This window comes from Microcaecilia unicolor, chromosome 11 (assembly GCF_901765095.1).
Source record: "Microcaecilia unicolor chromosome 11, aMicUni1.1, whole genome shotgun sequence".
NCBI lineage: Eukaryota > Metazoa > Chordata > Amphibia > Gymnophiona > Siphonopidae > Microcaecilia > Microcaecilia unicolor.
This window is the reverse complement of record NC_044041.1, coordinates 15156940-15181986: the sequence shown is the minus strand read 5'-3', so window position 1 is coordinate 15181986 and position 25047 is coordinate 15156940. Positions and strand designations below refer to the sequence as shown.

At 43.5% G+C, this 25047-nt stretch overlaps 1 protein-coding gene across 3 annotated transcripts in view; it reads right to left on the bottom strand.

Annotated features, from left to right (window-relative positions):
• Positions 1-25047, bottom strand: part of CCDC157 (coiled-coil domain containing 157) — a 60036-nt gene that overhangs the window by 27487 nt on the left and 7502 nt on the right. For all 3 annotated transcript variants that reach the window (XM_030218289.1, XM_030218290.1, XM_030218288.1), the window contains exons 3-7: positions 24639-24810; positions 21464-22154; positions 16038-16115; positions 9400-9590; positions 3644-3820 (exon numbers count right to left, since the gene is read on the bottom strand). In XM_030218289.1, coding sequence (XP_030074149.1) covers positions 3644-3820; positions 9400-9590; positions 16038-16115; positions 21464-22154; positions 24639-24810 — 1309 coding nt within the window. The remainder of the gene's footprint in view (positions 1-3643; positions 3821-9399; positions 9591-16037; positions 16116-21463; positions 22155-24638; positions 24811-25047) is intronic.

The window sequence follows — 25047 nt, the reverse complement described above, 5'->3', positions numbered from 1 at the left end:
AGACAGGGCTGTCAATCCAAGCAAGTCTGAGAGGGAAGAAGGAGAAGAACCCTGACCCAGGTTCAGCCAGAATGCTTTATGTAGCAACAAAACAGACTCTAGGGAAAAACCTCCTAGGAAGTTCCTGCTGTGGATGTTGCTTGCATGCATCCCCTCCCACCAATGCCCTCTCTGGAGCCAAGAGGGAGGGGAATCCAGGACAGGAGCACATGGCTCCAAGCTGACAAAATGGCAGGTGTTCCTGCTCTGAGATCCCTCTCAGCATGTTCTTTCTTAGAACCAGTGCAGCTTGGGATGGTTAAATCTGAAGTTCCCTTCCCAGACCCTGAGTGCAGCCTAGAACTATCTCGCCCACAATCTGAATGGCTCTCTGAGCCAGTGCAGCAGGAACTACAACATCCCAAGCTCCTGTGGCAGTGAGCAGCACTCCTGACATGACTTTTCCGCTTTCACTAGGACAACAATTGAAGCTGCCTGCAATCTGTGCCTGAACAGCTGGTACCCCTTTGGACCTGGTTGATTGCTGCCAAATCTGTCTGTCTTCCTTTTCCTAACGTTTTTTTTTTGCAAACGTTATTCCCAGTCCAGAAAGGAAAGGGCAGTAAGGAACACACAGAGACTAACAGATGGGGAGAGGGACCTGTTCTCTTCCAGATATCATCTCTAGCTCTACAGACAGGCTCCAAGAGAGAGCTCAAGCACCCCTTGTACTGTCCACTGGGCCCCAGAAGCACCAACAGATTACCAGACTGCAGCTGCATGGGTACTTGTCTACCATCTGCTGGAGACAAAGAACACAGGGAGAGAAGCAGGCTGCACAAGTCAGAGCTCACAGCTTTTTGTTTTCCTTCTCTGTCTGCTAGTAGATGGCATAAACCCCTCTGGACTTGTGTGGTGGATGATTAGGGCCCTGTTTACAAAGGCATGCTAGTGTTTTTAGTGCGCACTAACCGTGTAGATGCTCATAATATTCCTATGGGCATCTACATAGCACATGATAATTTTTAGTGCGCGCCAAAAACGCTAGTGAGCTTTTGTAAACAGGGCCCTTAATTTAAAACACATATATTTAACCTTTTCACTCAATAGGGTATACAAAGCAGCTAAGCAGTTCACATAAAAGCAATAATTACGCATAAAATCCAATTTCCTTCAAGAACATATCACATAAATGTCAAAATATACATAAAATACAACCCCTGGGCCAAAATGCACACAAAATGTAAACATTAGGCCAAAACATACATAAAAGAAATCATCAAATCAAAAACTAACCATGCCATAAGTAAAATTGAAAATTATAAATAGAGCCCTGTGGCCCCATTGATCCACTTTCCTCTAATAAATAACCAAAACAACTGTTAAAAAAAAATTAATGACCTGATATTCAAAAGCTTTATCTGGGTAGCAGCACCTGTTACCTGGATGTGAAGTGCCACTGACTGAGACCATCCATCGATTTTCAGTGGAACTATCTGGATAGAGCTGCTAAAAATCATTGTTGTGGATTGGCATACCCTACCGATCAGGGGTGTGCTGATAAATTTTTAACAGGCTCTTTCTCCAGACGTAGCCAGCTCTGCAGTTGGAAGGGGTGGCCGGGGGGGGGGGCAGCAACACTTGCCTCTCTGTCCTCCCTCCCTTCATGTGGGCACACTAGGCATACCTTTGCTGGCAGCCAATAAATGGACTCCCACCACTCCCAACGTCTTGCTCTAAGCAGCATGCTGAAACTTCTCACACATGCTGGAGAAGCCCCAGCCTGCTGCTCAGAGCTGGAAACAAGGAGTGGAGAGCAGCAGCAGTCTATTTACTTGGCTGGCAGGGCTCAGCATCCCCACCAGCAAAGTAAAAAAGAATACAGCAGGGGGGGCCCAAGCCCACATTTTGGGAGCCAGTTGTTAAAGTAGCCATGGAGGGCCCTACTTTAACAACCAGCTCCCAAAATTCTTAAAAACTTAACAACCGGCTCTTGCGAGCCTGTGAGAGCCTGCTCCAGCACACCACTGCTACCGATCCAACATAAATGCCTGATCTCTGCAACACAACAAAACTAAAGACCGTAACGGACATAACACAACTCTTCCGTTGTACGATTCCCTAGTGTGGCTGTGCAAGCCAAACAGAGAGTGTAACCAGCATACATCGAAATTACACAGACAAAAAATGCAACACTGGGCCTTCAAGACTGAGGCAACAGGAGTATTTTATTAATAAAGGACCCGACACGGGCCGTGTTTCGGCGTTAAGCAACGCCTGCCTCAGGGGTCAGGGTTTGAATGTAAATAAAGTGTACATGTATCCAATACCTCCAAATTTAGACAGAAAAAATCTTAAAGCTGAGCGTGTCTCACAGAAATGACAGCCGCAATATAGGTAGAAACTCCTGTATTTAGCCGTTGTACGATTCCCTAGTGTGCCTGTGCCACATGAACTTTATCTTACCACAATATCACTTTGTATTTGTTTACACCGGAGTCTGTAACGCCTCTCCGGTACTATGTGAGCTACATTGAGCCTACAAATAGGTGGGGAAATGTGGGATATAAATGTAACAAATAAATAAATAAATTACAGTCTGCCTTCGAGTGATCTAGATAGTTGTCATATTCTACGCTTCTATCCAGATAATTACCTGGACAATTTAGGTTTGAGTATCAACACTGACCACAACCTGGAAGACTTTAATATTTTCCAGAATTTCTGACAGTTCTCCTCCAATTCCCACGGAAGTTTATTCCAAAGTTCAGGTGCTACCCCACCAAGCAGCCACTTCCCAGTACTCGCCCAGCATAGCTAGATTTATCACCTCCCCAGATCATAATGCTTGTATCAGAATATATCTGACCAACATTTCCCTCAGTTAATTAGGCCTCATATGATACAACGACCGAAATACCAGATGAAGTACTTTCAATGTTATCCTTGTTCTAGAGCAGTGGTTCTCAACTAGTGTGTCATCAAAAATTTGACATAGACAGCAAGCCTGTGCTTTACTTAACAACTACCTGCACCTGCAAGCTGGGGAGAGCAGAGATCAAGTACTTGAAATCCCCATTAACTGGTCCCAATTTCTACTTCCCCACTACCCTCAATGATAACTACTGCCACCAGCCCCTAGAAGTGCTGCATATTTGCTGTTCAGAGGTTCTGTTTCTTCACATGGTTTCTGGGTAGCATATTTGCAGGGTTTTGTGTTACTCTGTACAGTATCTGGCAGTGGAGGAATGTTGTGTTGCCGCTACCGAGCTGACACCAGAATTTAAATATATATTTGTTTTGTATGACAAGCTGTAAGGGAAACATCCTAGCTCTATACTCTAGAATGGGTAAACGTTTATTGATGTTGACACAGTAAGTTAGTAAGAATTTGTCTACCATTCAATCCCATATTGAAATTTATATATAGTCCCAGTTAGCTACTACCTGTATTTCTTTAAGCAAATAAATTCTGCTTTAGACTATTTTACATTTCCCATGCGTCATATTTAGGATTTTATTTTTAATCAGCTGTGAATTTTTGTGTTCAGCGTGTCACACACAGGAACATTGTCAGGTGTGTCACAACAGAAGAAAGGTTGAGAACCACTGTTCTAGAGGATCACCAACAATCTCCTTGGTACTCCTGGACATGGAGACTGACCTGCTGCTCGTGTAACTTGGCCTGAACCTGCTGCCTTTGCTGCTCGATCTCCTTTATCTCTTTCTCCAGCCTGGTTTTATCCTCCTCAGCATCACTTACACTAATTCGTAGCTCCTCACATTCCTGATCTAAGCTGTCCAGCTGCTGCAGGAGGGCTTTCTGCTTGGCTTGCAATGACTTGAATAACAGAGAAAGAAAAATGAATGAAAGATGAAGTTGAGGCACTCATTCTTTCAAACTGTGATGCTTTCGTCAGCATTTTCACATTACAAAATGGCGGGAATATGTACTTGGTGTGATTTGGTGTAACATTCTGTGGCTTGGTATTAGTGCATCAAAAAGTTTCTAATCAGTCAAACATTTTTCAATTTGATTTGATTCAGCTTAACTGAAATAGAGGGGTCAATAGCCTCAGGACTATGCTAATATTATAACAGACAGAAGGGCTCATTTTCAAAAGAGAAAAACATCCAAAAAGTGGCATAAATCTGCATTTGGAGGTTTTTCTCACAAAAATGTCCAAGTTGGTATTTTCAAAACCAATTTTTAGATGTTTTTCCATGAAATCCATCAAAAGTGCATTCAAATTACAAAGGGATATGTCAGGGGCGTATTAAGGGCAGGATCTGGCATTTGGACATTTTTCTGCCATAATAGAACAAAACAAAAACATCCAGGGCTGTAAGTTGGATGTTTTGGTCTAGACCTGTTTTATTAACAAATAAGCCACAAGAAAGTGCCCTAAATGACCATATGACCACTGAAGGGATTCAGGGATTAGCCCCCCAAAATGTAATTAAAAACATTACTTACCAGACTCTATGCCAGCCTCAGATGTTATACTCAGGTACATTAGAGCTGCATGCTGGAGTAATTTAGTGGTGAGTGCAGTGCTCTGCAGACAGGTTGACCCAGGCCCATACCTCCCTCTACCTGTTACACTTGTGGTGGAAACTGCGAGCCCTCCAAAACTCACCATAAACCCACTGTGCCCCCATATAGGTACCCCCTTCATCCATAAGAGCTATTGTAGTGATGTACAGTTGGGGGTAGTGGGTTTGGGGTGGGATTTGGAGGGCTCAGTAGACAAGATAAGGGAGCTATGGTGAGATGTGTACCTGAGAGCATCAATGCAAATGTATATCTGGCTATTTTGGAAAATAATAAAACTTTAAAAAAAAAAAACGAATCCGATAGTGAGACCATTTCTTGTAACTCTTTATTATTCTGTACCCAGAGCTTCCAAGTTCCCCAGTTCCAGAAAGGAAATTTTAGGCTAGTCCTTGGTTTCTGCTGTTGATGGTGCTTCATTTGATGTTAGCAGAGCTTGTGTTGATTACATTGTTCATTAGTTCATATTTTTTTTCAGGTTTATCTCTTCTGTTCATACTTATGAGAGCTGCAGTTCAGTACCGATTTCAATTGGTAGAATCAGGGACTACAAATCCCACAGTGCTTTGCATTAACTGGTCAGTTATGCTGCATACTTCTCTACCGTCCTCCAGGAACTTGGTTCAACCCCAAGATGACTTCATGGACTTTGTATCAAACACTTGCACTAACTTCTCGAATGTCCCTCTACTAGGAGATATCAACCTACACCTAGAAAAACAAAATGACACCAACACTAGGTTCATCACAAACGTCCCAAACCAATGGAACTTCAAAACAGCACCAACCGCTTCATCTCATGCAAAAGGTCACCAACTAGATATACTAGCTCGCAGGTTCTCAGCCAACAATAACCATTTATTAGAAAATCACAACTGGGAAGAAGTGCCATGGTCAGATCATACTAAACTCACCTTCACACTTCAATGGAAAGAGAACGGTAAGAACAAGGTACCGAGGACAACACACAGTATCCTAACTAGAGGCAAAGTGGATGATAATAGCTTCTGGCCAACAGCGCTAAAAGACCAAACAAACATAACACCCACTTCATGAGACAATGGGACGAAGTAAGCAGAAATACACTGAATGAAACAGCACCACTCAAAATGAAAACAAAGAGAAAAAGGCAACCACACCCCTGGTTTTAACAAGGAACTACTAGAGATGAAAAAACTCTGCAGGAAACGGGAAAGAAAATGTTCCAAAAACAAAACAGACATGAAGAAAATCACATGGAGGAAAGCTATAAACAAGTACAAGCACAGCATAAAAAGAGCCAAAGTGGAATACTACAGCTCATATGTATGCACAGAAGAGATAAACATGAAAAATATATGAACTAATGAACAATGTAATCAACACAAGCTCTGCTGACATCAAATGAAGCACCACCAACAGAAGATGAGCTTGACAATATTTTGAACAGAAAATAATAAAAATAACATCAAACCTAACTGCAACACAAACATCCCTCAAAGATTTCCTACACGAAATGTGAAACCAACAATGAATGTGAAACCAACAATGACCATATCAAGGCAGACAGAATCTGGTCCTCCTTCAAGATATCTACAACCAGTTCAGTCAAAGCACTACTGACAAAATATGCACATGCCAACTGTCTACTAGACAGTTGCCCAAACTACATGATGAAAAATCCATCAGACTGGTTCATCAAACACCTAACAGAACATATAGGATTCATATTCTTGAATGGTCACTTTCCTTCTGATAAGGGTGACATCATACTTATTCCACTCTCAAAAAACGCCACCAGTAAGATCAATGAACTTGCGAACTATAGACCTATGGCCTCAATACCACTATTGACCAAAACGATGGAAGGACTGGTAACACAACAACTAATGGAATATTTAATGCATTTCTCAGTCCTTCATAGCTCTCAGTCAGGCCTGACTACTCTATAGCACTGAGGCAGTTATCACCACCCTGATAACAAAATTCAGAAAAATAACAAGCCAAGGTCAGTCAATACTACTACTACAATTTGATATGTCAAGCGCCTTTGACCTAGTAGATCATACAACACTAATGACCCTACTCGACAACACAGGAATAACTGAAGCAGTAGCAGCCTGGTTCAACGGTTTTCTAAGAACTTGATCCTATATTGTCAAGATGTCTTATCAGTTCTCAGCCTCCTGGAGATCTGAATGCGGGGTACCTCAGGGTTCCCTGATATCACCTATATTATTCAATGTCATGATGGCTCCACTCAGCAAGAAACTAGCAAAAATAGGACTGAACCCATTTATATATCCTGGTGATATTACCATCTACAAACCTTTCAACAACAATATCACGAGATATTGGATAAAGTTAATAAAGGGATGGACCTGATGGAAAATTGGGCCACAACTTTCAAACTCAAACTAAACTGAGATAAAACCAAACTCCTGGTTCTATCCAGCTTGCACAATCCCATGACCTACCAAAACCTCACAATAGACCAACAAATGTATCCAATTGAAACACAACTAAAAATACTAGGAATTATCCTTGACAAACAGGTTTCTGCAGTCAAGTCAAAAAGTTTCAAAACACTACGGAAACTGAGAAGAATTAGTGTTTATTTCCTCAAACAATCATTCCGGCTGATACTGTCCCAACTAGATTATTCCAATGCAGTGTACATAGGGTGCAAAGAAAACCTACTAAAATCACTGCAGACCGTCCAAAATATGGCAGCAAGACTGATATTCAAAAAGCCGGAATATGATAAAGCAACTCCATTACTGCATTGGCTCCCAATCAAGGCCAGACTATTCTTCAAAGCTAGCACAATCATTTTCAAAATACAGTACAGAATATCTCCAGATTACATGCTGGACCTGATTACACTATCGCAAAGAAATGCAAATCCAGGAACCAGGGGTCACTTACTACTCCACTTGCCCAACTGCAATAACATAATCTACAAATCCATCTACACGGAGGGATTTAGCTACCTGGGCTCTAAATGGTGGAACTCAATTCCCAAGGTCAAAGAAACAGCACAAACTACTTCCAATTCAGAAAAGACCTATCTTTTCAAGAAATTCTATGATTAATTTATGCATGTGGCAAAACAGAGAATTTTCCTGCTTGTAAATTATATAGTTACTAGTAAAAAAGGCCTGTTTCTGGCTGAAATGAAACGGGCGCTAGCAAGGTTTTGCGCGGAGTGTGTATGTTTGAGAGAGTGTCTGTGAGAGTGACTGTGTGAGAGTGAGAATGTGCAAGTGTGTGTGTGTGACAAAGAGTGGGTGTGAGTGAGTGTGTGTGTGAGAGAGCGTGTGTATGTGAGAATGAGTGTGTGCGAGTGCTTATGTGAGACAGTGAGTGTCCTTCCCTGTCCCCCCTGTCAGGTGTCAGGACTGGGGGGACTGTGGACAGTAATGAAGGCAGCCCCTACCAAAATAATGAAAGCTGTTTATGATGTGCATTTCCTTTGTTTGGCCAGCAGGTAGTGGTGACTGTGATTGTTTGTAAAGTTGTTACAGAACTGTCAGTTTCTTCTTCCTGCCAAAAGCTGTTAGCTTAAGCTGTGAAGTAATTTTTGTTTAGTTGCAGATAAGGGAGTAGAAAAAGAAGGCTCTCTTTTCCTAAGACCCTATGAACAGTTAGACTTCATAACCTGTGAGTAACTATATCTTGTTCCTGAACTCCCCAGGTACCATTTAGGTAGTAGATAAATGTTTAGATAGTTTTATATTTGATCTATATTTAGTTATCTGTTATTGCCTGTTCTTTCCACCTGTTTATATGGTTCACTATTCTATTCTGACAATAAATCTTCTTTAGTTTATTGACTCTGCTTGTCTGGAATGACTAAGAATCCTGGTGGTTTATGTGTTGGGTCTGTGAGTCCTTTCCAGGAACTGTGGGACCACTGGGAGTGTGGCCCCCAGTAACATAGAAATCACTGGAGATAACTTGAGAAGTGGAGACCCGCCCAGAGGCAGTTGTGACCCAGTCGGTGGGAGGAGGGTGTTAGTGTAGAGCACATGCCCACGTGCAGGTGGACCTGAGCTGTGCTGGGGATAGACCGGCTAAGTGGCCGCAGGGTTAGCCCCAGGCGAGTGGCAAGGCACTTCATCACAATGCGCAATAACAAAATTTTGTTAACTATTATAACAACAATGCACCACAATTGTAATGCATAAATGTAATCTTTAATCATTACTAAATATAAGCCACATTGAACAAAAACTCATTTTGGGTGTGAAAATCAGCATTCAGGTCTCAATCTGGGTGAGAGAGGTGCTGTGGAGGAAGGCGAGAAGGTGGCGGCGTGGAAGAGGCAGGCCACTGTGGTGTTAAACCTCCTTGATTCAAGGCCTGAGGCAAGAGAGGTACAGTGGAGGAAGGCAGGAAGGTGGTGGCGTGGAGGGGGTGGGCCACTTTGTCATTAAACCTCCTTGATCCAAGGCCTGAGGGAGAGAGGCACCACGGGGGAAGGTGGCAAACTGGGACAAAGGAGCCATGGGGGAAGATGGAAGGTGGTGAAGGAGGACCGCACGCAGGTAGTGATTTTAAAAAACTTGATTTTTTTTAGGAAATGAATCAATTTGAATCGATTCGCAAAAAACAAATGGCGAATCGATTCAAATCATGAATCGGACAGCACTACTTGGTATGGTTTGTTGTAACATTCTGTGGTATGGATTTGTGTAACACTGTGTACGGCTCGGTGTGATTTGGTATAACATTCTGTGGTATGGCTTGGTGTGATTTGGTGTAACATTCTGTGGTATGTGGTATGGCTTGGTGTAATTTGGTATAACATTCTGTGGTATGGCTTGGTATGATTTTATGTAACACCATGGTGTGGCTTGCTGTAACTCCTAGAAGGCTCTCACCGCTTCATGCCTCAGCATGTTTTCTATTCGGGCTCTTTCCTTGTCCAGAGCCAGGCTGGAACAGTGCAAGTCACGATTCTTGCTCTCCAGCTGACTTGTAAGCAATCTCACTTGATCTTCTAGAGCCACTACTTCACATTTGTCTGCCATTTCTGTTCTCATTTGATCCAGTAGTTTCTCCTTTGTCAGCTCTGTGAATAAATCATATGGAAAATATAAATACTGAGGAGGAAGAAAGCATGAGTCACATCCTAAGAACCCTGTCTTATTAATTACCCTACAATGGGTATTTTCCAGAGAGTTGATGCAATGGGAGTGAGTTCCTATTACCCCATAAAGGATGTTTTCAAAAAGGTTAGTCCCATGAATTATGTCTCTCTAGGGCAACTGTGTCTGTATATATTGTGTGTTTGAGACTGTTTTGATGTGGTCTATCCTGTTACATTTCAGTGGAGTTCTTTTCTCACTTTTACTGTAGATTGTAACCGCCATGGCCTGTTTTGTCAGTAAAGGCGGAATAGCAAATGTAATAAACTATAAACTGTATGGAAAGAAGTTAGTTGTAAATATAATACATTAAAAATATAGAATGTGATATTTCTCTCTCTATACACCCTTCCAAGGCTATGCGTCTGCAACCATTGTTCTGTTTGTCAAAAATAAACTATCATTTGAAAACTATAATATTTACATTTTTCCTGTATGGTGGAAGGTTATGACATTTGACCTCAAATTTAAAATGATGGATTAGATGGAATATTATATATCACCTGTAGAGTAACCAAGGAACAGGCCATCTCCTTGTACCATGTGACTGGCCTCAGATTTCACTTACATGAATAAATCTCATAACTAGGGTCGCTGAGAGACAGAGTCGGGTCCAGGGCAGGGCTACAGCAGCTGCCACCCCTCCTTTTGGGCCCCCCCTGTCCCTTACCTTCTTGCATCTACTCCTCCCTCAGTCTATCACTCTCTTGCTCCTATGTGCCGAGACCCAGGTTATTGCGTTAACACAATCACCAGGGTCCCGACACAGAGGAGCAGGAGAGAGATAGACTGAAGGGAGCAGAATCTTTTGCCTTCCCCTGGAAACCTTGCTGGCGCCTGGCCCCGGGAAATCGTGCCCCCTCCCCTCTCGACAACCCTACTCATGTGAACTCAGTTATGAAACTCATTACTTGGTACAAACATCTGCCTGCAATTTTCTTTGCATGGTAAAATTTTAGAGTATAATTGTGTCCTCTGTTGTTCTGTGTATATGGCACGGATATATGATCCCAGACCATGAACTGTGTACATGGCCTATTTTATTTGTGGAGTGCAGAACAAGTTGGGGGTAAATTTTATAAAGCTTTTTCCACACGGAGAAGGGCTTTAATAATACTGCGTGACTCATTGGAGCCAACTTTTCAAAATGATTGGGTGTGCTAAACTCAATGAAAGTGACGTCTCCCAATATACCCGCAGAGCTGGCTCCTATGGTGTGACTGCATATGCACGTAAAAGACTAGATTCAGTAAATGGAACCCAAATTTGAACACTGGAGAAAATCAGCACTATGCGCTGTTCTATAAAGGGTGCTCCAGATTGAGCGTTTTTAACAGAAAAGCACATAGTGCCAATTCCCGCACCCACTTACGTCTGCATTCCCAGCGCCCAACTTCAGCGTGCATCCCCGGTATTCTATAACACTGTGCACAAATTTGTTGGAATGCCCCTGACTCATCCGTGCTCGCATTAAACGTCATCTGCCATTTAGACACCCAGTCTCCCAGTCTCGTAAGGTCCTCTTGTAATTTTTCACAATCCTCTAGCGATTTAACGACTTTGAATAACTTTGTGTTGTCAGCAAATTTAATTACCTCACTAGTTACTCTCATCTCTAGATCATTTATAAATATGTTTAAAAAACAGTGGTCCCAGCACAGACCCCTGGGGAACCCCACTAACTACCCTTCTCCATTGAGAATACTATTTGCCTTGGGCTGCCCCTGTTCTGGCACATGTATGTATTTTATAAAATAGGCATGGAGATGCACAGAGGACACGCACAAATTTATACTTTCTTTCAAAAAGGTTGGTATTTGTGTGCTGCTAGGCCAGGATCCAACAGAACACATGTTACCTTTATAAAATAAGCTCAAAGTAGCTGTCTTTTTAGACTTCTCATTGAGGCATTCTAGGTTTGATATTCAGCCGGTGGCACTCAGCGTTTTGCTGACCACCACTGGCGCTGTGTTTCTATGTTTATTCTAATTTACTATACCGCCAATACACCAAGAAAGTCTAAAGAAAGAAAAGAACTCCATAAAAAATAGGAAAGAGTCAAGGATATTAAAACAAAAAGCAAGTGACTGCATATGTCTCTCATCCTCCAGCACAGCCTGTTGTAATTGATCCGGAGAAAAAGAAGTTTTATATTTTAGAGGCAATATTAAACAAATTAGTTTTAAGTTCAGATTTAAACTTTTGATAACATAGCTCCAACCAGAGTGTTAACAGCTAAACCTGGGATTTCAATGCCAGGCCATGTCCAGGCACCGGTGTTGAATTTCTGGGTTTCTGCAGCCGGCGACACCATAGCCAGTTAAGTGCAATATTCAGCGCTTAACTGGCTATGGGTTCCCACATAAAGATAGGACTGACTTTTATGTGGTCCTATTTATGTAGTCAACCTGACCGGTTAAGTTCTGAAAATCTGCACTTAACCGGCCAAGTGCTGACTCAACCCCCAGAATAGCTGGTTTTGAGTTCAGTTAGCTTCAAGCATGCGATTTAACTGGCCAGAAGCCATTTCTGGCCAGTTAAATCATGTTGAATATCGACCTCCTTATCAAATTACCCCCATTAAGATCCAATAAAATAAAGTCATGAACTCAACAAGTGGAACTAAATGATCTGGTAAAAGTTTCTGAGATTAAGTTTTGCAAACAGCATGTTGCAAAATTCATAGACTAAGTAGGACCCATGGATTGAATGTGTTGCCCTCCCTCCAGGTATTATTCTACTACTACTACTAATCATACTAATCATTTCTATAGCGCTACTAGACGTACGCAGCGCTGTACACTTGAACATGAAGAGACAGTCCCTGCTCGACAGAGCTTACAATCTAATTAGGACAGACAAACAGGACAAACAAGAGATAAGGGAATATTAAAGTGAGGATGATAAAATAAGGGTTCTGAACAAGTGAATAAGGGTTAGGAGTTAAAAGCAGCATCAAAAAGGTGAGCTTTTAGCTTAGATTTGAAGACGGCCAGAGATGGAGCTTGATGTACCGGCTCAGTATTATTAGCTGCCAGTATAAAACATCTTCAAAGTATTATTCCAGCCACATAAGTGGTGACCTAACTACTCTTTTTTTCACCAATATCTAGTTTGTGTGCTGATGAAATACATTTCTATAGTTTTTTTTTTTTTGTTACATTTGTACCCCGCGCTTTCCCACTCATGGCAGGCTCAATGCGGCGGGCAATGGAGGGTTAAGTGACTTGCCCAGAGTCACAAGGAGCTGCCTGTGCCGGGAATTGAACTCAGTTCCTCAGTTCCCCAGGACCAAAGTCCACCACCCTAACCACTAGGCCACTCCTCCACTTTTCGTTATGTTTTGAGCAGTAGAGAATCCACAAACGTGGAGAACTCAACGAAATCCCACGGATAGTCACAGTACAACAAAGCAGTGGGTAAAAAAACAGGAGTTCCAGAGTGAAGATGAACCAAACTTTATTAATCAGTATATTGACTCGACACGTTGTGTTTCAGCCATAGGGCCTACATCAGGAGTCTACATACTTGAGTTGAGACCGATAATGGTGATCCAGAATTAGCAATGTTGTAAAATACAGTCTGTATTGTAGTGGATCATCATTATCGGTGTTTCTTAGACTGCACAGCCCAGACGCTCATGTGAGTGATCCGGCTCACGCTTCAGAACAAAGGTCTTTTTTAAGACCACTACAATACAGACTGTATTTTACAACATTGCTAATTCTGGATCATCATTATCGGTCTCAACTCAAGTATTTAGACTCCTGATGTAGGCCCTTTGGCCGAAACACAACATTGTGTCGAGTCAATATACTGATTAATAAAGTTTGGTTCATCTTCACTCTGGAACTCCTGGTTTTTTACCCACTGCTTTGTTGCGTTATGTTTTGAGCAGCATTTTAGAAAAGATGTACGAATCAGAACTGAAGTATCCAGGTTGGAACGTTTCAAGTTCTGCTAGTAATTTAGAACAGGATCTGCAGATACAGAGCCTGTTTTAAATACAAGGAGGAATTACTTTATACACCGCCTTTGCCATGAGATCAAAACATGAACTCCCTGCTTATTTCTAGGATAAGCAGCATAAAATCTGCTTTACTGTTTTGGGATCTTGCCAGGTACTTGTGACCTGGATTGGCCGCTGTTGGGAACAGGATACTGGGTTTGATGGACCTTCCATCTGTCCCAGTAGGGCAACGCTTATGTTCTTATGTTCACTGTTACGTGTGGCAGGAGCGTCCATTTTAGAATCATAAATATCAATGGGCCAAAACGAGCACATAAGCAATTGTGGTCTGGAATAGCAGCATAAATGTTTATGTCAGCCATTTTAGAAACATAAACATTTATTTTTCCCAATGCTATCTCAGAGCCCAATATCCCTTACCTGTTTCACTTTTTGGGAGGGGGGGGGGGGGGGGAATCAACCATTGGATTGCGTGCCAGTGAAGTAGAGGGACAACTCAGTAGCCTAGACTGTAAATAAGTGATACGTATCTATACACAGAGAACACATTTCCAAAAAAGAGCACCGGCCCAAGACCCGAAACTTGCAGCACACCACTGGAAAAGGATGTTACCAGTGGTGTGCCGCAAGGTTCGGTTCTTGGGCTAGTTCTTTTTAACATTTTTGTAAGTGATGTTACTGAAGGGCTGTCTGATAAGGTTGCCTCTTTGCGGATGATATCAAAATCTGCAATACGGCAGACACCCCTGATGGTGTGGATAACATGAGGAGGGACTTAGCGAAGATAGAGCAACGGTCTGGAATTTGGCAGCTAAAATTTAATGCTAAAAAAATGCAGGGTCATGCATTTGGGCTGCAAAAACCCGAGAGAACGATACAGTTTAGGGGCTCAAGAACTTCTGTGCACGAAAGAGGAACGGGACTTGGGTGTGATCATATGTGATGATCTTAATGCAGCCAAACGGGTAGAAAAGGCGACGGCAAAAGCTAGAAAGATGCTTGGGTGCATAGGGAGAGGAATAGCCAGTAGGAAAAAGGAGGCGATGACGCCCCTGTATAAAACCCTGGTGAGACCTCATTTAGAATATTGCGTACAATTCTGGAGACTGCACCTTCAAAAAGATATAAACAGGTTCAGAGGGCAGCTACTAAAGTGGTCAGTGGTCTTCATCATAAAGCATATGAGGACAGAAGTAAATATCTCAATATGTATACTTTGGAAGCAAGGTGGGCGAGGGGAGATACCTACGCGGCATAAATGCACAGGAGGCGAGTCTCTTTCAACTGAAAGGAAGCTCTGGAACAAGGGGGCATAGGATGAATGTGAAGTATGTGCAGGATGAAGTAACCTGAGGAAATACTTATTCACAGAAAGGGTGGTGAATTCGTGGAACAGTCTTTCGGTGGAAGTGGTGGAGACAAAAAGAGTATCTGAATTCAAGAGAACCTTGGACAAGTACATAGGATCTCTAAGAGAGTAACCGGGAGAGTAGATGGCATGGATGGGCAGAGTGGATAGGCCAGATGGTCTTTATCTGCCTACATTTTTCTCTGTTTGTATGAATAGCAGACTGTGTTTCATGTTGTTACAGCAAGTTCACGCTCACCTTCCCGGTAAGGTGAATACCTGTCAATTTAGAGAAACAGCAGTATTTTTATTCAACTATGCTCAGCATTAACAGTGATCTATAAAGAAGCACCATGGCCCTCCATTCACACCTTCGCCAGGCATTATTGGTTGGATCTAGCTTCAGAAAAAGATATTAGCCCTTTTGGCCAAACCATATTCAGCAGCTTATACACATAACATTTCCACCGTCCACCTACACCACAACTAGAACTTATGTTATAAAGAATGGACTAAAGACTTAAATGTTGATTACAATCCTCAGCTTGGGAGTCGCCACTTTTGTTGCTTGTCCATGGAGAAATCAAAGTTGCATACCTCCATGGATAGCAGGACATGCAGCCACACAACCCATCCTGCCCATTCCCAAAGCTGAATCTAGCTAGAATACAGACTGACTGGGGAAGGCCAAGGCGCCATGTGAGAACATCCAAGCATGCTCAGTAAACTTTCTAGAGATTTCAGAGCTTTAGCGGGACAGCAGACTTGGTTTGGTGCTGTCTGGTCATGCCATCATTTATGTAGCTGTCATTGGAGCCAACTCTGTGGGTGCTGTGGGTGCTTGAGCACCCCCAATATTGAGAAAATTCCTTGTATGTGTCCAGGGAGGGGTTATTTCCATTTAGCGAAGCACCCCCAATAATTTGGAAAAGTTGGCTCCTATGGTAGCTGTCATATCCTGCTGGCCATGGAGAACCACTGTTAAGCAGAGTCGCTTTCCAGACCAGTCGGAATCTATTAGCATCATGAGGCTGAGGCTTCCAGAACACTTACCCAGGTCTTGGATGGCGTTGTGTTGCAATGTCAGCTCCTTTTTCAGGGTGGAAACGTTTTCCTCAAGGTCAGCAGCTCCTACAGAAAGGAAAACAAACCTCATGGAACTGGCCGAGACAGCTCTTCTAATGTTCATAGTTTCCTGTTCTTAAAGTTTCATGATTAGGATCCCAAACACTCTCCCTAGATATTCTAACCACATCACTAGCCTGGGCTTTCGAAAACTCTTCTTGCACATCAGGCTCAGGCCTCTAGTCTTTCTCCTTGCATCTCAGAGCTGAAAACTTATCCGACTGACCCAAAAGAAGAAGAGAGTGATAGCAAATAATGAGAGGAAGATATAAAGAAAGAGTTAATAAAGAGGTAGAAAGATCAAGAAACAGAGAAACAAAGCAATAAGAGGGAGAAAATAAAATAAAAATGGAAATAGAAAAAGTGAGATATGGTCTAAGAGGGAGAGAGAAAGACCCATCCATTTTCGATAAGCATTTGGGTTTGTTTTCAGAAATATTTTCAAGAACTAGTTCGACCAACCATCAAGAAAGTTGGTGGCTTATCAAGGGGCCCTTTTACTAAGCTGCATTACATAGAGGGGCATAATTGAACGAAAACGCCTATCTCCATGGGCGTTTATCTCCGAGAACGGGTCCGTGAAGGGGTGGACCGAACCGTATTTTGGGAAAAAATAGACGCCCATGTTTTATTCAACAATGTGTGAGCTGGGCGTTTTTGTTTTTCAGCGATAATGGAAAATGAAAGCGCCCAGCTCAAAAACGAATAAATCCAAGACATTTATTCGTGGGAGGGGCCAGGATTCGTAGTGCACTGGTCCCCCTCACATGCCAGGACATCAACCGGGCACCCTAGGGGGCACTTTTACAAAACCAAAAAAACAGGTAAAAGAGCTCCCAGGTGCATAGCACCCTTCCCTTGTGTGTTGAGCCCCCCAAATCCCCCTCAAAACCCACTGCCCACAAGTCTACACCATTACTATAGCCCTAAGGGGTGAAGGGGGGCACCTACATGTGGGTACAGTGGGTTTGGGGGGGTTGGACGACTAATAAGCATTAAGCAGCACAATTGTAACAGGTAGGGGGGATGGGCCTGGGTCCACCTGCCTGAAGTCCACTGCACCCCCTAACAACTGCTCCAGGGACCTGCATACTGCTGCCAGGGAGCTGGGTATGACATTTGAGGGTGAAAATAAAAAGTTGTGAAACATCATTTTTTTGTGGTGGGAGGGGGTTAGTGACCACTGGGGGAGTCAGGGGAGGTCATCCCCGATTCCCTCCAGTGGTCATCTGGTCATTTAGGGCACTTTTTGGGGCCTTATTCGTGAAAAAACAGGGTCCAGGAAAAGTGTCCTAAATTCTAGCTAAAAACGCATACTTTTTTCCCATTATCGGTGAAATGCGCCCATCTTTGTTCGGCAGATAACCACGCCCCAGTTCCGCCTTCGCCACACCTCTGACACGCCCCCATCAACTTTGTCCGCATCCGCGACGGAGTGCAGTTGAAAACGTCCAAAAATCGGCTTTCGATTATACCGCTTTATTCGTTTTTGTGAGATAAACGTCCATCTCCCGATTTAGGTCGGAACTTGGGCGTTTTTCTTGTTCGATTATAAGCAGGATAGTAACATAGTAGATGACGGCAGAAAAAGACCCGCATGGTCCATCCAGTCTGCCCAACAAGATAAACTCATACGTGCTACTTTTTGTGTATACCTTGATTTGTACCTGTCCTTTTCAGGGCACAGACCGTGTAAGTCTGTCCAGCACTATCCCCGCCTCCCGCCACCGGCTGTACCACCCAATCTCGGCTAAGCTCCTTTTAGCATTAGGTGCTAACATGTATCTAACGCAGGATGCGCTAAAGCTTTCAGTGTTAGTTTTGCCATCTGTGCACGCTAAGGACTAGATTCTATATACAGCACTGAAAAAAATAATGGCGCACCGAGTTGGATGCTCTTTATAGAATAGCGCCTAGTGCCAGGAGCCGTGTCTATGTTTTAGACATGAGCATTTATACCAACCGCAACCTGATATAAGCATAAGCACCGCCATACTGGGAAAAGACCAAGGATCCATCAAGCCCAGCATCCTGTCTCCGACAGTGGCCAATCCAGGCTTCAAGAGCCCGGAACCCCCCCCAAACCCACTTTAAACTCCGTAAGGCCAGCTGCTGTCACTACATTCTCCGGCAACGAGTTCCAGAGTCTAACTATATGCTGAATAAAGAAAAACTTTCTCCTATTTGTTTTAAATCTACCATATTCTAGCTTCATCTTGTGTCTCCTGGTTTTGTTGTTGTTTGAAAGTGTAAACAAACGCTTCACACCTGTCCGCTCTAAATCCCTGTGCTTAAATTAGGTGTGGATCAGGCTTATTCTGTAACAGTGCACATAGATTCTTGGAACGCCCATGCCCCACCCACGGCCACGCCCCTTTTCAGATCCACACACTAGAATTTACGTGACCATCTTTATAGAATACACCTAGCAAGACACGTGCGTAAATTCTACTTGTTGCCACTTAGTGTCGATAATTTACATTACTTTATTTGGAATTTCTAGACCGCTTGTACCCTAATAAGTTCTAAGTGGTCTACATTTCGGGTCTTGAATATAAAACGGGACTGAGACAATATCTAGGGGCTTACAGCGAAATATTACAGATGAAATGACCATTGTAAAGGAATTAACATAGGAATTTTTTAAAGAGAAATGTTTTTACGTTTTTGGTTGTTTAAATAGTCTAGGCCAGTGGTTCCCAAAGCTGGTCCTGGAGGCACCCCAGCCAGTCAGGATATCCACAATGACTATTCATGAGAGAGATATGCATGCATTTAGGTCGACCTTAGAGATGGTCGTCCTTAGAGATGGTCGTCCCTGGTTTTCGTCAAAAATGGAAACCGAGGACGCCTATCTCAAAAACGACCAAATCTAAGCCATTTGGTCTTGGGAGGAGCCAGCATTTGTAGTGCACTGGTCCCCCTGACATGCCAGGCCACCAACCAGGCACCATAGGGGGCACTGCAGCAGACTTCACAAATTGCTCCCAGGTGCATAGCTCCCTTACCTTCGGTGCTGAGCCCCCCCCCCCCCAAAAAAAAAACTCACTCCCCACAACTGTACACCACTACCATAGCCCTAAGAGGTGAAGGGTGGCACCTACATGTGGGTACAGTGGGTTTCAGGTGGGTTTTGAAGGGCTCATATTTACCAGAACAAGTGTAACAGGTAGGGGGGGGGGGTGGGCCTGGGTTTGCCTGCCTGAAGTGCACGGCACCTACTAAAACTGCTCTAGGAACCTGCATACTACTGTCATGGAGCTGGGTATGACATTTGAGCCTGGCATAGAGGCTGGCAAAAAAAAAAAAATTTAGGGTGGGAGGGGGTTGGTGACTACTGGGGGAATAAGGGGAGGTCATCCCCGATGCCGTCCGGTGGTCATCTGGTCAGTTTGGTCACCTTTTTGAGGCTTGGTCGTGAAACAAAATGGACCAAGTCGACCAAATGCTCATCAGGGATGCCCTTCTTTTTTCCATTATCGGCCGAGGTCGCCCATCTCTTAAGCACACCCCAGTCCTGCCTTCGCTACGCTTCCAACACACCCCTGTGAACTTTGGTCATCCCCGCAACGGACTGCAGTTGAGGATGCCCAAAATCGGCTTTCGATTATGCCGATTTAGGCGACCCTGAGAGAAGGACGCCCATCTCCCGATTTGTGTCGGAAGATGGGCGCCCTTCTCTTTCGAAAATGCCCCTGATAGTAACATAGTAAATTACGGCAGATAAAGACCTGTACGGTCCATCCAGTCTGCCCAAGATAAACTAATTTTACATGGTATGTGTTACTTTATATGTATACCCGAGTTTGATTTGTCCTTGCCTTTCTCAGGTCACAGACCGTAGAAATCTGCCCAGTACTGTTCTTGTACTAAGTTCTGAAGCTAACGTCGAAGCCCCTTAAAATTTACACTCCAGCCCATCCCTATCTATTCAGTCAAGATCAGGGTGTAGACCGTAAAAGTCTACCCAGTTACCGTTTTGTTTCCCAATTGCCGGCGTTGCCACCCAATCTCCGCTAAGATTCTATGGAACCATTCCTTCTAAACAGGATTCCATGTTTGTCTACATGTTCTGTAATTTTATTCTTTATAATAGTTTCCACCATTTTGCCCGGCACCAACATCAGACTTACTGGTCTGTATTGATTATTAGCACCCAATTATTGGTGCTAATTGATTCATTATTCCAATTCAATTGCGTGTAGACATTTGTAGTGCGCCCAACTTTCCACATGACCCTTTAAGCGCCATATATAGGATCCAGGGTAAGATGTAGTGTTTATTTTTTCTTATTTGTTTGGAGGAGGTGTGTCAGGGGCAGAGAATGGTCATGGATGTGCTAATTGGCTAGCGTGCTGACATTACGACTGCATGTCCATAATGTGGGAGCCCTTAGTACCTCCTAAACAGAAGGCAGTAAGTGTTCCCAAGCAGTGGCGTTCCTGGCCTGGATGGCAGCCGTGGCAGAGCGCCGATGCACCCCCCCCCGCTAGATGACACCTCCCCCCCCTCCAGCGAAATGACACCCCCCCCCCCCCGGGTGCAGTGCGCCCTCCCTGCTAGATGACACCTCCCCCCCTCCGGCTAAATGACACTCCCCCGGGTGCCCGCCGCTGGGGGGGGGGGGTGCGCCGCGGCGCGTGCCTGCTCCTCAGAGTTCGCTAAACTTTGTTCGTTCGCTGCAGCTCCCTCTGCCCCGGAACAGGAAGTAACCTGTTCCGGGGCAGAGGGAGCTGCAGCGAACGAGCAAAGTTTAGCGAACTCGGAGGAGCAGGCGCGCGCCGCGGCACCCCCCAGCGGCGTGCACCCGGGGCAGACTGCCCCCCCTTGGTATGCCACTGTTCCCATGTTTATTTTTTAAAAGGCCACTCGCTAATGCTAACATTAGTGCATGGCCAAAAACGCAACAAATAGAAAACAATCCCTTTTTGACTGCTGTGCTAGAAATGGACTTAGCGTGTGGGAAGGGCCCTTGTAAGGATAGGCTAAGCCCATTTACAAGCGCAGCTTAGTAAAGGCCCCCAAATTAATTGTCTGAACATTTCAAATTCGTGACTTTGCATCAGAGTTCAAGCAGACCTGCCCAGTTTGCAGAGTCCACAACAATCAGATTGCACAGATTCCCTTGAAGTGCTGAATACACAAGGAAACTGTCATATTTCCAGTGAAACTGCTTCAACAGATTTCCTTAGCAAATCTACGAAAATGTGACTAGGTTGATTTTGACCTCAAATTACTCCCTAATGCTACTGAACAAGAGACTGCTCTGTGAACTAATTTTAAAGAGCCTTTTCAGCTGTATATGAGACTTTTCTGCTCCTCTGGCAAAAGCCCCAGTAGCAATGACACTTAACTTGTCTGCAGTTCCTTCTTAGCTTTTTCCCATCGGGTCATATTTTCCAGATTCTCTAGTTTTATTTCCTCCAAGCAGTGCTTGGACAACATTTGCTGCCGCCCCTGTTCATCCTTCTCCTTCTGAATATCCTTGATAAAATCTTCAATCTGACTTTTCAGCTTCACCTTCTCAACCTCGGAGGCTTCCAACTCAGCCTTCAGGGGGTTTACCAGTTGCATGAGTTCTACGAGTTGCTTGTTGATACGAGATATATCTTTGCTCTGCTCAGATGCCCAATAGCTCATCTCTGTGGCTGTCAGGATCCTGTTTCCTAACATTTCTTGCACCACCTCCTGAAACTTACACAGGGAAGAGGGCAGGCCTTGGTTCTGGCAGGCCTTGATAATAGCATTACTGACCTCCCGAAGGCTGGCTTGAGCAGTGGCACAAGAATCACATGGCACCAAGGCTGATTCGACTGTCTGACAGCCAACAGTCCTAGTGTCCACAGACACAGTGTAATAAGAGCACTGGGACCTGGAGTTGGAAACACTGGTAGTTTGCTGATCACTGTGTTGTGACTGGCTGGATCTGATCAAACAGTTATTAGATAAAGACGCTTGTGATGTGGAACTCTTTATGCGCTCTTTCCCATCTATCATGGTCAGCGCAGGTTGATGTGTAGGACTATCATCCTTGTTGAACTTTTTCTGTAAGGTAAAAATGATTATACAGTAAATTATAACACTTGTAATCAGATGACACAATATTTACGCTATGTTATATTACCCTTAAGACACCGCCTTCCTCAAACAAAAGCTCAACCCAAAGAAGTTTACATCATACAAAATCTAATAATGAAATGCATTATAAATGATGACCTAATGCATAAAAATGCCCTAAAATATAAATTAATCAATAAAATCAAGTTGATCATGAAATCTCGATCTCTTTTTTTCAAATAGACATCATCAGTAAATTAAAGGGGATGATCTCAAATTATGATTTTCGAACGATTGTACAGAATCTGACCTTGACAAAATTAGATTATTGTAATTCATCATATTTGGGTTTATCATTGGCTAGAATTCAAGCTGTACATGTCATACAAAATGCAGCAGCTCGGTTACTGACCAGGACACAGAGATCAGATCATGTGACTCTGACTTTACAGATCTGAAATATTTTCCAGATTGTCTGTAAATATACCAACCTGACCTGAAAATGGCAAGGAGGTATACATAAGTATCACATACCGTGTGTAATGAGTTTATCTTGTTGGGATGGACCGTACAAGTCTTTATCTGCTGTCATCTACTAAGTTACTATCAGGCTCATTTTTGAAAGAGATGGACGTCCAAAAACTGACATAAATCGGCATTTGGACGTCCATCTCACAGAGACATCCAAATCGGTATAATCGAAACCACATTTTGGATGTCTTTCTCAGAAGTCTGTCGCAAGGACGTCCAAATCTCAAGAGGCGTATCGGAGGCGTGTTTAAGGCGGGACTTGGGCGTTCCTAAGACTTGGACGTCTTTGAGCCATAATGGAACAAAGCAAAGATGTCCAGGACTAAAACTTGGACATTTTCAGCTAGATCTGTTTTTATTACGAATAAAGAACAAAAAAGTGCCCCAAATGATGACCTCCCCTTACTCCCCCAGTGGTCATTAACCCCCTCCCAATCCCAAAAATTGTGATGAAGAAGATTACTTGCCAGCCTCAGATGTCATACTCAGGTCCATTACAGCGCATGCAGGTCCCTGGAGTAGTTTAGTAGTAGGTGCAGTGCACTTCAGACAGGTGGATCCAGGCCCATACTCCCCCTACCTGTTACACTTGTGGAGGAAACAGCGAGCCCTCCAAAACCCACCAGCAACCCTCTGTACCCACATATAGGTGCCCCCTTCACCTATAAGGGCTATGGTAGTGTTGTACAGTTGGGGGTAGTGGGTTTTGAGGGGCTCAGCACACAAGGTAAGGGAGCTGGGTACCTGGGAACATTTTATGAAGTCCACTGCAGTGCCCCCTAGGGTGCCCAATTGCTATCCTGGCATGTCAGGGGGACCAGTCTATTAAAAATGCTAGCTCCTCCCATGTCCAAATGGCTTGAATTTGGACGATTTAGACTTGGACGTTTTTGTTTTTGAAAATGGCCGAAAATCAAAGACGTCCAAATCGCAAGACATCTAACTCCAAGGACGTCCATGGTATTTTCTAACACAAAAGATGGACATCCATCTTTTTCGAAAATGACCTTCTCCCCGACTCGGAATTTGGACGTCTTTGTAAAACGTCCAAATTCACATAGACGCTTCTTTAGAAAATGCCCCTCTATGGGGCTCATTTTCAAATCACTTAGACTTACAAAGTTCCATAGGTTACTATGGAACTTTGTAAGTCTAAGTACTGTGAAAATGCACCTCTATGTTACTATAGTGGTCTTTACGTTCAGAAATCAATAAACAACTGTGTGTTTCTTCTTGTTGATTGGTTGATATCCGTAATAAATCTTTTTCTATTGCAGGGGCGACTTTATGGAACCACTTACCAGGTTACCTGAGATTGTGTTCTGATAGGTTACAATTTAAGAAACTTTAAAAAACATATTTCTTTGTGAAATATTTTGCGGGTGACTGATCTTGGAGTAGATTTGGACTTGTTTCTCAGGTTAGCAGCACAATGTTAGAGATTAAAATTTATGATTTTGTCTTTTTGTGTTGTTATGTTTTACTGATTTTATGTATGTTATTAATGTAATCTGTTTAGGTTTAAAAGCGGGATATAAATATGATAATAAATAAATAAAATAATAAATTAGCATGACTCTCAGTAGGAAGATATTGTCTCCATAAGAACATCACCATGATGATGCCAGGAATATGCCAAATGACTCTATATTATACAGAAACGACAAGCCTCAGCAGTCTGAAAAATATGAGTTCAGCACGCAGGGCAGGGAAGGGAAGAGAGACATGATTACCCCATTCTCCAGATGTATTGCAGTTACCAGAGCCAGAGTGAGATATACTCAGGGGTTAGTCCAGCCAGTGGCAGGCACCCTGAAGCTCTTCCTCAGAAACAGAGTGCCCCTTGTGGTGCTGGAGCTCTGGGCAATTCTACTTGCCTGTTACCTCCTGCCCCCTCCCTCCGCAGTTTCAGCCCTGCCAGTTACCCTGGTGTTTTCTTACCTCACTGCTGACTTTCTGGTAGAGGGACCCCAGTTTCATCAGGCTGTTCCAGTACTTCCTCACCGTTAGGCCAATGGACATGCTGGGCCCCATCAGCCTGGAAGCAGGGATGCCGTGCTTACTGGTAAGAATTTCCATGTATCCTGTAAAGCTCTGAAGCAGCAACAGCAATCTTCATTGAAAGAAAAGAAGGCCAATTTAGTGTGAATTACTCGTTCCATTTTCTATTTTTTTTTTAAGGGAGCTTGCATTTCCTTAGGGTGGCAAAATTCATTGTGCACTCATGGTCAATAAGAAATGCTTACTTACTACAGCGCATTAAAAGACCCTTTTACTAAGCCGTGGTAGGCTCTACGCACGTGCAGCGCTTGCCCAAATGAGACTAACGCTAGGCCAGTGTGCCCCCCCC